Source organism: Parasteatoda tepidariorum, chromosome 4 (genome assembly GCF_043381705.1).
Source record: "Parasteatoda tepidariorum isolate YZ-2023 chromosome 4, CAS_Ptep_4.0, whole genome shotgun sequence".
Classification (NCBI taxonomy): Eukaryota; Metazoa; Arthropoda; class Arachnida; order Araneae; family Theridiidae; genus Parasteatoda; species Parasteatoda tepidariorum.
Genome location: NC_092207.1, coordinates 1,726,471 through 1,739,197, shown reverse-complemented (window position 1 = coordinate 1,739,197; position 12,727 = coordinate 1,726,471). Strand labels below are relative to the sequence as shown.

At 27.6% G+C, this 12,727-nt stretch overlaps 1 protein-coding gene across 5 annotated transcripts in view; it reads right to left on the bottom strand.

Moving 5' to 3' along the window:
* The window catches only part of LOC107450605 (splicing factor 3B subunit 3), a 71,040-nt gene that overhangs the window by 28,012 nt on the left and 30,301 nt on the right, over positions 1-12,727 (bottom strand). For all 5 annotated transcript variants that reach the window (XM_043056556.2, XM_071179338.1, XM_071179339.1 and 2 more), the window contains 3 exons: positions 10,849-10,968; positions 7,930-8,084; positions 4,025-4,190 (listed from right to left, as the gene is read on the bottom strand). In XM_043056556.2, coding sequence (XP_042912490.1) covers positions 4,025-4,190; positions 7,930-8,084; positions 10,849-10,968 — 441 coding nt within the window. The remainder of the gene's footprint in view (positions 1-4,024; positions 4,191-7,929; positions 8,085-10,848; positions 10,969-12,727) is intronic.

Below are 12,727 nucleotides of genomic sequence, written 5' to 3'. Positions count from 1 at the left end.
AAAGGGGCAGGAAAAGCCATTAAAGAACATCATAACAGACGATAATGAAAAAATAAAATTTTTTCATTTAAGCAGGACTGAAAAAAAAAATTAGGATTGAATTTTATTATGCTTAAATTTAGCCTATTGAAAGATGTCATATAGGAAATTCATTACGATACAAAATCGCAAACATTTAATTTAAAAATAAGCAGAAGTTATTAAAAGTTTTTTCGTATGCATATTATGCGAGTGCATTTCCAGGAACTAAGGAGAGAAGATGGGAGAACAAAAAGAGGCGGTGAGTGGCGAAAAATAGTGATATTTTTTTGGTATCCATTTTATTTTACTTAGTCGCCACTAATAAATCAATCTCAAATATAATCCTGGCAAAAATTGTTATATGTTTTAGCAAATTATTTTTGGCTGGGTAGAAGCTTATTGTGAAGATAACGCTTGGTTTTTATAAATTGCACCCTCACATGTCGATAAGAAGAGGAAAGGTATTGTATATTGAACCCTTTTCTAAATTATCACAGACCCTTATTCATATGTTGTTAGGAGTAAGCGTTATGATTGAAGTAGTTTCCTAGTCCCATATTTTGATGTGAATGACCATCACTCAATAAGGTAATAATCAATAGACCTTTCAAAAATTATTGATATTTTAAAATGAATTTTAAAGTAAATAAGAAAAATATAGAAAGTTACAAAAATTTTGTAAGCTTTTAAACTATGTTGAATATTTAACTACGAATTTCGTTAATCAAGAAAATACGATAATACAGTGGAACCTGTAAAAGTGACCACCTGGGTAAAGTGAACGCCTGAGTAAGGTGACCATTTTCTACAAGTTTTATTTCAAGAGTCCTTTTTAAAGAGTCTTCGTAAAGTGACCACCTCTATANTTAAAGAAAAATGCCCTATAAATCTAAAAAAATGCTCTAAAGGACGAAAAATGTCCAAAAATGCAAATGTCATCAAAATCTGGGCCTTAGTAATAATCAATAGACCTTTCAAAAATTATTGATATTTTAAAATGAATTTTAAAGCAAATAATAGAAATATAGAAAGTTACAAAAATTTTGTAAGCTTTTAAACTATGATGAATATTTAACTACGAATTTCGTTAATCAAGAAAATACGATAATATTTAAAAATTTTTTCTGTAAATTAAACATTGTAGCTCATGTTTAAATGTAATGTCAAAAGTAAATTTAGTAAAAATAAATATAAATGTTGTAATCAATTTAAATTTAGAGCATTTATAAAGTGTATAAAATTTGAAATTTTTTTCTCTCCCTAAATTTTAGTTTATAATATCAACTGCATTTTAAAATAAAATGTTCTCAGTAATTTCAGTTGAAACTTGATTATCTTAAAAAATATATTTTTTTCAGATTGATTGCTTGAATGTAAAGTTTTATGCCACAAGATCCAAAGGAGGATATGGTGCGCCAAACTTGTCAAAGCAGATCAAAGGCGCACACTACAATTTCATCTTTATAAAATAAATGAAACCAATAAAATAATTAATCACAGACACGTACACTTAAAAGTCAATAAAATTAGATAAAAGGCATAATTACATAAAATACACAAAAAATGTAAAACGGTACATGGGTAAGAAATAAGAATGAATAAAATCAGATAAAACAGTCATGCACAATATAAAATATCTATAGCTAGCAGAAATGTGAAAATGTTGGGATGATGGATTAATTATTTTTCTTCTGGTTACATGGACTTAGCTAACAGCATGGATGCCCACAACTGACCCTCTGAGTTAGAAAAAATAGTATTTTAAGGTATTCATAAAAACTTTTGCAATATTTTATGCTAATGCCAGAGTTGACTGGATTAAAATAAATGGTTATATATTTATAAAAATGCTTTTAGTTTGAATAGATCCAAATGACAAATACCAAATTTTTCATAAAAATTTCTCACTTTTAGGTTTAATAGCTAATATGAACTTACATTATTCTAAATAAAAAGAAATATGTAATTTTTAAATGTTTACAGATCATTGCATTACTACAAAAGTATCGATACGTACTTACTATGGTAAACAAAAACTTACAATTTTGGACATAACATGATAAACTGGTATCCCAAAAGGCACCAAAGTAACAAGCAGTCATTTAATTAATATATTATTAAATTTATTAATTAATAATTGTATATACTGATATTCTTGATTTATTTTTTTCCTTAGTGTATAATTTTTTCTTGGTATTATTTTCCTTTATTTTTTTCATTCATTAACTTATTGTTATTACTATTTACTATTGTATTATTTATTAGCGTGAGCTAGCTGGGATATTTTGAATTTTTTTTGTGCAGCTGCTGTTATGTTGCTAATATGGTTGCAATAGTGCAAAAGTACCAAAATATCTTTATAAAATAAATCAATGTAAGCAAGTTTAAGGTTTTTTAAATTTTTTTTCACTATACTATGTTTTCTAAAATCTAAAGGATGAATGGGTTGGAGGAAATGCTTTATGAATTTTAAACTTTTTTTTTTTAAATTATCAGTGCAAACATTATTACATTATATATACATTATATTTTCATTGATTTTTGTAACATTTTCAAAGTGAATACTTTAGTAAAAACAAGCATTTTGACAGAAAATATTCAAAATTCATTAAAAAAATTTTAGTTGCATATTTTTTTAAATTTAATGCACCATTATGTTTATAAGCTTATATTGCTCCACTATATCCACTATGTTAAAATAAATAGTTTATTCTTTATTTATTACAAAACCATTAGTACTAAAAGACAATAATATTAATATTTCTATAAAATATACATAAAATACAATGTATTTACATAAAATATAATAGCATTTTATAAGCAGCCTTTTATCCATTATTTTCAAATTAATTTTCAATTCAAACTATTAAATCAAGCTTTCGATGTAAATACCATTGAAGTATAACATTTTCATATTGCACACAATCAGAGTATTAAAGTAATATGTAATATTTACGGAATATGTAATATTACGGAATTATGTAATATTTACGGAACAAAAAAAAAAAAGACATTTTAAAATTAAAATATTAATTATAGGAAACATTGATTCAGTTAACAAATGTTTTTATGAAAAACTTTTGAATAGTTTTGTTACCTTTAAATTGAGACTTTAAATATTATTTTAATTTTTTTTTTTTTCAATGCCCACCTGAGTTAACATTTTGTCAATTCAGGAATTTACAGGGCAGATTTGGTGGCCGCTCTTTCAAGGGCACCATATTAGGTGGGCCAACATTGCTCAAACAGCAAGGACAGGATAGTACAGAGAACGAAAGAACATCCAAGCCATGAGGGGATTCGAACCCAGAACCTTTCTGAAGCAAAAACAGTTCCCAGACCCCTACACAGTCTAGTCAGCATTATTTAACAGTTATCTTAAATTAAAAAAATGGCTTGAAAAAAAGGGAGAAAGAAACAGTTTTAGTTCAGACAAGTTTTTTCCAACTTTGATTAATGCCCAGACAGAATTATAAAATTACTCTAAAAATTTTGAATGTGAATTAAATTTAAACTTAATTCATATCACAGATCTAAGTTTAGATTCATTATTATTAGATTAATAACACATTTTGAAAACTGCTCTAACAGCAGAACTTAAAAACTCAAGTTAGTTTTTAGAAAAACAATTACTAGGTAAAGAAACAAGTAACGGAGGAATTAAACTAACCAAACACTAGTTTAAAATTTTTAACAAAAGAAGAAAAAAGGCAAATGGTTGATAACTATGTCTCTAAAATCCTTTTGAGTGGCCATTAAAAATTGCATTTTAGAAATAGAATTGTATATTAAGAAAATTAGAATAAGGAAACAAAATTCAGATTTTTTTAAAGTTTAAATTCTACCTAACCAGTCTTGCTATGGATTCTTTGTTTTGCTTAAATATTAGTTTTTATGCATTAAAAATTTACATTTAATCTATCAATAAAACTGCAAAAAGAAAAAAGGACATTTTATTTAAAAACAACCAACTATATGAAAAAAGCAATATTAAATGTATTACCAAGTCTCCTTTTTTTTTGTCGTTAATTTTTTTAGAAAATACTTTCTCTCTTTCTAGAACAATTATTTTTTTCCAACATTCATCAAGGATGATCTTGCATGGGGTATTTTCAAGTTTAAATTTGGATTGTGCAAACAGGTATCCAGATTCAGGGAGAGAAATAAAGCTGCAACAAAAAATAAACAATTACAAACCACACTATAAAGGAACACTAGAATCAGCTTAAATTTTTTTTGTTATTAAAAAGAGAAGTTGGCAAAAAATAAAACATATAGAAAATTAAAATATTATACAACTCATTGTTTCTTTTTTACAGCTTACACAATATTTAACTTTAAGAATTTCAATAAAACACAAATTTAATTTTATTAATGCTCTAAAGTTCAAATATAGTTAAGAAAAGTCAAAATTCTTGGTTTTAATTACACTCTCACAGTTACTTGTAAAAATTTCGAGTGTGCACACATAAAGTTAATTTTCAGAAAAAAAAATATATTTAGATAAGTTACAGCATGGTGGCAGTCATACGATGGACACAGGATCAGGCAAGACAACTAAAATTTTTTTATAATTTCCTATGAGCTGAACAATCAGTTTTCCCGATGAGCAGACCTAGTGCGTTCTCCAGAAGTCCACTTTTTCAGGACCACCACAATGGGTGAGATACCGTTGGCCATGTTAATTTGGACGTCTAGTTTCTGCCACACCAGATGGCAGCACCGAGACTCTATTTGGATACAAAAGTGCACTAGGAATTTAATTTTACCGGAAATGCCAAGAGCCAATAAGGCACTCCAGGTATCTTTTACATGTCACATAATCATACGACATGGCCGCTGAGGATTTTCTGGATCCTGCAAGACAACTAAAAAATTCTATATATTTTATTACCTCATATCGAAAGAACAGCAACAAATTAAACTAAAAACTATGTGCTTTTACTTTAAGGATTTTAAAAGAGAAAGATTGCCCAGATAACCTGTCTAACAAGAGATAATGTAACAATAATGATAAGCTAGAATATGTAATGAGAAGATTCTCATGGGATTTCTTTAAAGGAAAAACTTATAATTATTACATTATTTAATCTAAAACAGAGCTAAGATACTGGATGTGAATACTAATTATGAGAACAAGTTTCATTTTGAATATGGAATTAAGAAAGAGAATTTGAATAAAGAAATAACAAAAACATTTGTTAAAGTTTCTTATGTCACAATGCCTCTAATTGACAAAAAATTCGAAAAAATTGCAATAGATAGTGTAGGTGGTCGTAATTAATAAAATTCTACAAAAAGATATTTAACTTTAATAATTGGTTATCACACTCGATATATGCGTTGTTTGTCCAATCCTGAGTCCATCTGAAGTCTTCTAGGATAGTTCAAATATAGTAAGAGGGAAAAAAGATAATGAATTGGTTATGCCTGGTAATGAAGAACATTTTTTCTGGAAAACGAAGTCATGTTCGACAACAAAAGAGAAAAACAAAGTTTGGAATTACCCTTGGAGAGCATTTATCTAAAAAAAACAGGTGAGATGGGAATACTAATTATGAGAACAAGTTTTGTTTTGATAATGAATTAAGAAAGAGAGTTCAGACAAAGAACAAATAAAGAGATATCAGGGTTCATACAGAGATCAGAAGAAGAAATCCAAGGAGTCAAAAATTTTAAGGATTAATAAAAAATTAAAAAACTTTGCGTAAAAGATAACTAGACAGTTTTTTTTTTTAAAAATTAAAAAGCAGTTATTATAAGGAACTCTCAAAAATGTGTAGTTTGCATATTTTTTTCTTAGCCCTTTTGAAATAAATTTTGACTTTGTCAAACTTCATCAAGAAAAATAAATAAAGTTATCACCTTTACACATAAATACATTTTCCAGTTACAAATATTTTAATAAATCTTGTTAAAGTACAGATGTTAAAGATTAACATAAGAACCTACCAATCTTATATTTTTAAATTTGAATACATAAGAAAATCTAAGGCATTTTATACAATTTAAAAAAAAAAATCACAGTAAATTATTAATTAAGTTTATTTGACTTGTAACATGTAAAATTAAAATTTGCTGTTATTTCTTTCTTCTAACTCCTGCAATTAAATTTTTTTCTTTTAAAGTTTTTCTAAAACTAATAGATTTTGACAGCTAAGTCATATAATTAAATTTCCCTGTTTGGACAGTAAATTCATCAGCGTACTTAGTAAGTTCATCTATGCAACACAGTAACCTAAGGAGTTTCTAAGGATTAATTTAGAAATCTAAGTAGTTCCAAGTACTCCTTGGAGACTATTTTATTTCCAAGGAGTCTGTACGCACCCTGGATATATGTATGCATACATAAAGGGATGGCACGAATAGAGATTTGGACGAAGAGCAGAATATTCGCCTCTTCAGCCATATTTTATGTAAAATAAATATCAGTCATTACTGAAAAATAATCAAAACTTAGCTGTTGTATATTAGTATGGAGTAAACTGTATATATATATACTGTACATTGCTATGGCCTAAAGAGAAAAAAAAACTTGAAATGTTTAAGTGAATAAAGATAATTAGACATTAAGATAATTATAAATATTTGAGATAAGAAAAACTGACTGCTGGATAGAAACAAACAACTTTTTTTAAGTCATTTTTGTGTTTGAAAAGCCTCAAATTGTGCTCTGAAATCTGTGTGCTTGAGTTTTTATCCTAGAGAAAGTAGCACAAGTTTATCCCTTTGTTATGTTAGGTCACAGTAAAAAAAAATTAATAATTATAATTGGCTCATTAAGGTAGAGAAAATAAAATCTTTATCCCAGCAATTAAAGGGAAAATTATAAAATATTAATTAATGCACAACATGAAGCCAAAAATAGATTAAGAGACAGGAAGTGAATATTTAAGTGTGAGAAAGCATTTAATTTTGAATAAAGTAAGAAAAAGATTTAGATAAAGGAATAACAGTAGTTGAAGATTAGTTGTTACATCCCCCTGCCTGAAAAATTTATCAATTTGCAATACTTTCCCTACCATAGAATCACAATTAACAAGAAAAATAAAATAAAATTTGTAATCTTAACAATCAATGTATAAAAATACAATATACATTAATTACAGGTTAAAAAAAAATCTAATATGTCCATACTCTTGATGCAGAAGTTTCAAATTCCAACTCAGACATCCAATTGACAGCACTCAGAAACGATTAAAAACAATAGAAGAATCTTGAAGATGCACCTAATGATAGGTTGGTTTGGAAAAAAATTGGATATTTTTTAATACCCTATTGCGCAAGAGCAAATCACAATGTTACGAAAAATGAAATCCAACAATTTGATCAAGTGTTGAATTCTCTGACAATGAAGATGAATCAAGAAAATGAAATCAGTATGCAACTCTTTTATGTTTAATTGATGGCAGCTTTCCAGAAAACCAAATATTCTTTAGGATACACAGGAGAAAATAAAAAATTTGTCCCTTCCCTGCCCCCTCTCGATCTTCAAGGTCATAAAAGAAATATTGAAGTTTTCTCTTGACAAATGAGGAGAAACAAATCCTTTCCTCCTACATTTTCTTCTACTCAACTTCAATGATGAATCAAATTTCTGCTTTTTCTTCCTCGATCGTTCTAGTTCAAATTGGCGGGAAAACGGAGCAAAATTTCCCATGGTTTTCTGGATACCGGATTAATAGTTCCCTGCAGTATTGAATTTTTTTCCTAAAAATAAAATGCTACTCTCTAATTTTATAAATACTCGAAATCTTTGTTACAGCAATAAATGAATAATTAGATCAAGTATATATCAATGCATTAAAAATGTACATCAACACTATATCAAGTTCTCTCAATTTTGAAAAAATTAAAAAGTTTTAAATTTTTCTAAAAATTTTATGCTAATAAAAATTCAGTACTTACTCAAATCGATGATTTCTATATCCTAAAAGGCAGTGCTCTTTTTCTGGGAACAGAACATAATAATCGTAAGTAAATTCAGATATTAATGGAAAAAGGTGAAAAAAACCTCGGTAGTAACAAGTTATGAACTGCTTCTTCTTTGACATAGCTATGACCTGTAAAGAAGATGAATTTTGTAGAAATTTATTCGTAAAATTTGAATCGCTCATTTAAATAATAACTTTTCGAGGCACTCAAATTATGCCGATATATATATTATTATATTACTCAATTACATTTTAAACCTATTTTGAATGTATTTTCAGCAGTTATTGACATTGATTTTTACATAGCTCTTAGATATGGGAAATTCGAATCGCGCTTCTGATCGTTTACTTTTTAAGGCATTAATTCAATAGATTTTTTTTTTGGTCGGTCATTACTTTTGATTTCCTCATATTTTTTAAATCCCTATATTTTTTATACGATATTATTTATTACAACAATCAAATCTTGAAGCACGAAACATGCATTTAAGTAACTCCTTTTGGAAGAGTCCAATTAGCGTGATTTCGTCGTCGACCTATTTTCGGTAATTACTCCTAACGATTTCATGATACTTAATTTTTCTTTTAACGTGATGATGATTTACAAAATGTGAAAAAGGAAATACTTAGTGCGTTTCCTTCCCAACAAAATCCGAGAATATTGCCCATAATATTAGAATTAAAAAAAAACTACCTATTACAACAAACATATTAAAAAAATTACATTATTTTTTTGCTTCTGTAAACACAGCGTTTTTGTTACCTTAAATTAATAACATACATCGTTGTCATTATTGAAAGTGTCTTGCGAGAAGATATTAGTGCTACAGAGTTTTTAAAAAAATCATGTGAAAATCAACAGTAATATCTGCCAAAAAGAACTAAATCGAAAGGCCACAAGGATTTTGAGCAAATCTAATTTTTATTCTAATTTGGGTTCTAATTTTTATCGCGTCGTAACAATTGCGTATAAAAATTTTGGGATTTAAAAAACCACACGGATATCAGTAACAATAACAAAAAAAAACAGTGGTATTGCCATGCCAAAAAGTGACTTATAAATGCACAAACTGAATTTTGTGTGTTGTAATAATAGTGCATAAAAAAATATAGGGATTTAAAAGAAAAACATTGAAAAATTCATAGCAATAATAGCAGATAAAATAATTGAATGATGGTACTGACACAAATCGAGCACATAAAAAAATTATTGCTAAAAAAAATTCTCTCTATATATTTAAACGTCGTAATAAGGTGGGAATTTTAAAAGCCATGAGAAAATCAATTGCATTAACTGCATTGAAAAAAAGACCAAAACACGGATTTACGATGATATTTAGCGTATTAAAAAGTTATAACTGAAGAAGGCAATTCGAAATTTCAATGTCATATTAACTTATTAAAAATTGATGTGATCTAATTATAGCCAAATAAGAAAGGGGACAAATGTATCACATTTATTAAAAACTTTTTTTTTGACAAAATTACTGCTCTTAACAAAACTTTTCAAAATTATCAATTTTATACCTTCGTTTGCTTCAGTACTTGATTGATTCTAGTCAAAGTTATAAATTTTTTTTTCTTCGAGTTTATCCGAAGTTGCGTTCAATCAAATCTGCATAAAAAAAAGTCGTTATTGTGCATGAATGTGAACTTCGAAATAAAAAAGGGGGTGCAGATAAGGCTGGAATTAATGCCTTGTTAAGAAGATTTTGCATAACTAACAAAGTGAAATTTTTAAATTAGTGGAATTTTAAGAAAATTTTGTCGCAATACAAATTATTGACTCACAAAAGTTCTAAGATTAGCAGAAGAATCACATGCCTGGGTCTGTATATATATATATATATATCAAATATTAAAACTATTTTTCAAACAGTTTATAATTGTAATCTAGTTTAATACGTTACGTAGAACTAAATGAATTTTTGTGCAATTTAATACATAATAAATAATTTTTTAATTTGTGAAAACTAAAATCAATCGGAGAGTAATGTATGAATATACATATAGTATGAATTTATTAAGATATATTAAAATTGAAGTTTTGTTTCCAAGTCTTATGTAAAGGATGATAGTAGAACCTAGTCTTATAATTAAACAGTTAAAACATTTGAATCTTACAAACACATTTGAATAAATCAATCATGTACTAAGAATAATCTTAATTGTAAATACAATTCACAATTATAAATAGCATATTAATTTTCTTAAGCAATACATTTAAGTATGCAAACTCAAAAGAATGTCTTGATAATATACTAAAAATATTGATAAATAAATATTTTAAAATTCTTTACGAAACTAAAATAATATAAAAATAGTATTTTGTTTCCTTTTTCTTAAAGTAAATGCAATTTTTTTTAAACTATCTTGAACAACATTAAAGTTTATACAATTAAGTTTTAACTACTCATATAATGTCTTTAAATCAGTGTTTCCCTAACTTATGACTTTTGTGTACCTTTTCTAAATATTTTGTAACGCTGTGTACTACTAATAAAAAACTGAATGTATTTTTTACTATAAAAATTGCACAAAAGTTAAAAATCACAATTGGCTGTTGACACCACTAATTATTAACTGTTAACTCTCCAAAAAATAACCAATAGAAAAATATGTAATCGTAAATTTTCATGGCTAGCTTTGTGTTTTAATAAAATGTTTTGAAATTTTAGTTTTTTGCAAGATATTTCGCATAAGAACGCGTACCCCCGCTAAACTGTTTCTGTACCCCTAGGGGTACTTGTACCACACTTTGGGAAACACAACTTTAAATTATTGTATTGGTATTTTGAAGTCTTTTCCATTTCGTCTAGTTTTTAACCAGTCCTGAAAGAAATTCAAACTGTGGTTTAAAAGATTTTCAACAGTAAATAGAAAGCAATATTACAGCTTCTTGGTTATGTAATACAGTTCTCAGCATTTTGATGGGTGTTGAATCCAGGTAATGAAAATCATCATCAAACATGCACTTGTAACCACTCAACTTATATTTAAACAAAGAGCCATTCTGCAACGAGAAGAAAAAATAATGAATAAGTCAGAGCAGTCTTAATTAGCAAACAGGGCCCCCTGGCACAGAAATGTTTTGGGTCCCTATAACATGTCATACAGCTTAAAATCGAACAAAATATCTTCATTTACATAAAATAAAGCATTTTTAAGATATGCGAAAATTTTAACTAACTTAATGGATTTTTATTACCCCCCAAAACTTAATGCACATAAAATAAAGCATTTTTATCCCAAGTAATAAATATTTTGCTTTATCACGCTTTTATTAGGGCAGAAGCAAAACAAAAAATAATAATAATCTATGCTGTGATTGGAAGTTTGCCAATTTTTTTTGGGGAAAAAAATGCAAAAATCAACATATTTTTTTTATTTCATTAATAACTAATTTTCATTAATTAGGAACTAAAACATAAGATAACACACAAGTTCTAAGTTGAAATTGAAATTTTTTTTTTATGTGCAAAAAATATTTAATTTACCATCGGTTTACAATCCCAAATTACCTCGAGCAAATGAAAAAAGTTAAATATTAGTCTTTGTATATGTTCACATCTTCATAATCTGAAAAAATCATCTGCATTACTTTCACTTTCGCTCACGAACGCCATTTTTTTAAAAATGCAACCATCGTACATACAATTATACAAAACACGTCTGCAGTCCCATAAATAGCAAAACTCCCAAACAAAAATCGGCTAACTTCCAATCACAGCAGAGATTATAATTTTTTTTTTTTGCTTCTGCCTCAATAAAAGTGTGAAAAAACAAAATATTTATTACTTGGGATAATAAATCTTTGCAATATATACATACCCGAATTAACTCCGGATAAACAGGCAAGCGGTTAAGTAAATGTTACAAAATTTTAAGCTCATATGATGATTTCAAAAGTATGTAATTATGACTTTAAATTCAAATTTAGGCAATACATGTAACAAAGGAGTGTTTAAAATGAGAACATAGAATCTTTCACATATAATAATCTAATGTTGTGTGTTATCGTATGAAATGAATAGCGAGAGTGTTTTTAGAAACAAACAGGAGTAGGATAGAATTTCTTGCACATAAATTCCATCTTTCTTCAAAAATGAAGAAAATCAAAATTTCAACAAAGGTCAAAAAAGAAAAACAAAAATATGTTAAAAAAATTTGCTACAGTAAGACACTATGCTGTAGAAAGATTGTCTTGTATTAATTAATAATACAATTTCTTTTTACCTGAATCAAATGAGACACAAAAAAATCAGAACAATAGTTCCTAACTAGCCTCCTAATGAGGTGGATCAGGTTCGAATCACGGCAATTTGAAATCAGCACCAGGTTCGCACCGACCACAGTACTGACGTAAAATATCATCAGTGGTAGACGGATCATGGGTTAGCGTCCCTTTGCTGTCAGGCTAATTTTGGGAGGTTTTCCTCTCCATGTAAAGCAAATGAGGGTTAGTTCAATAAAAAAATCCTCCATGAAACCAAATTGTTCCTAATACTCAATCCAGAATTTCCCTTGTCTTCTGGATTGGGTTCTAAGCTATGAGGCTATGTAGTTGAACATTAATAGTCCCAATCTAAAGATTAGGTCGGCTTGTTTAAGGATGGTTATATAACAAAAATAGTTCTGATAATTTTAGGCATTAAAAGTTCGATTTTGTGCTTTTACACATTTAATATTATTACCTAGACAAGTGAGGTATCATATCCCTCCTAAAATACTATTGTTTATTTTTGTCTCAAGCTTAAATGAATAAGACAAAA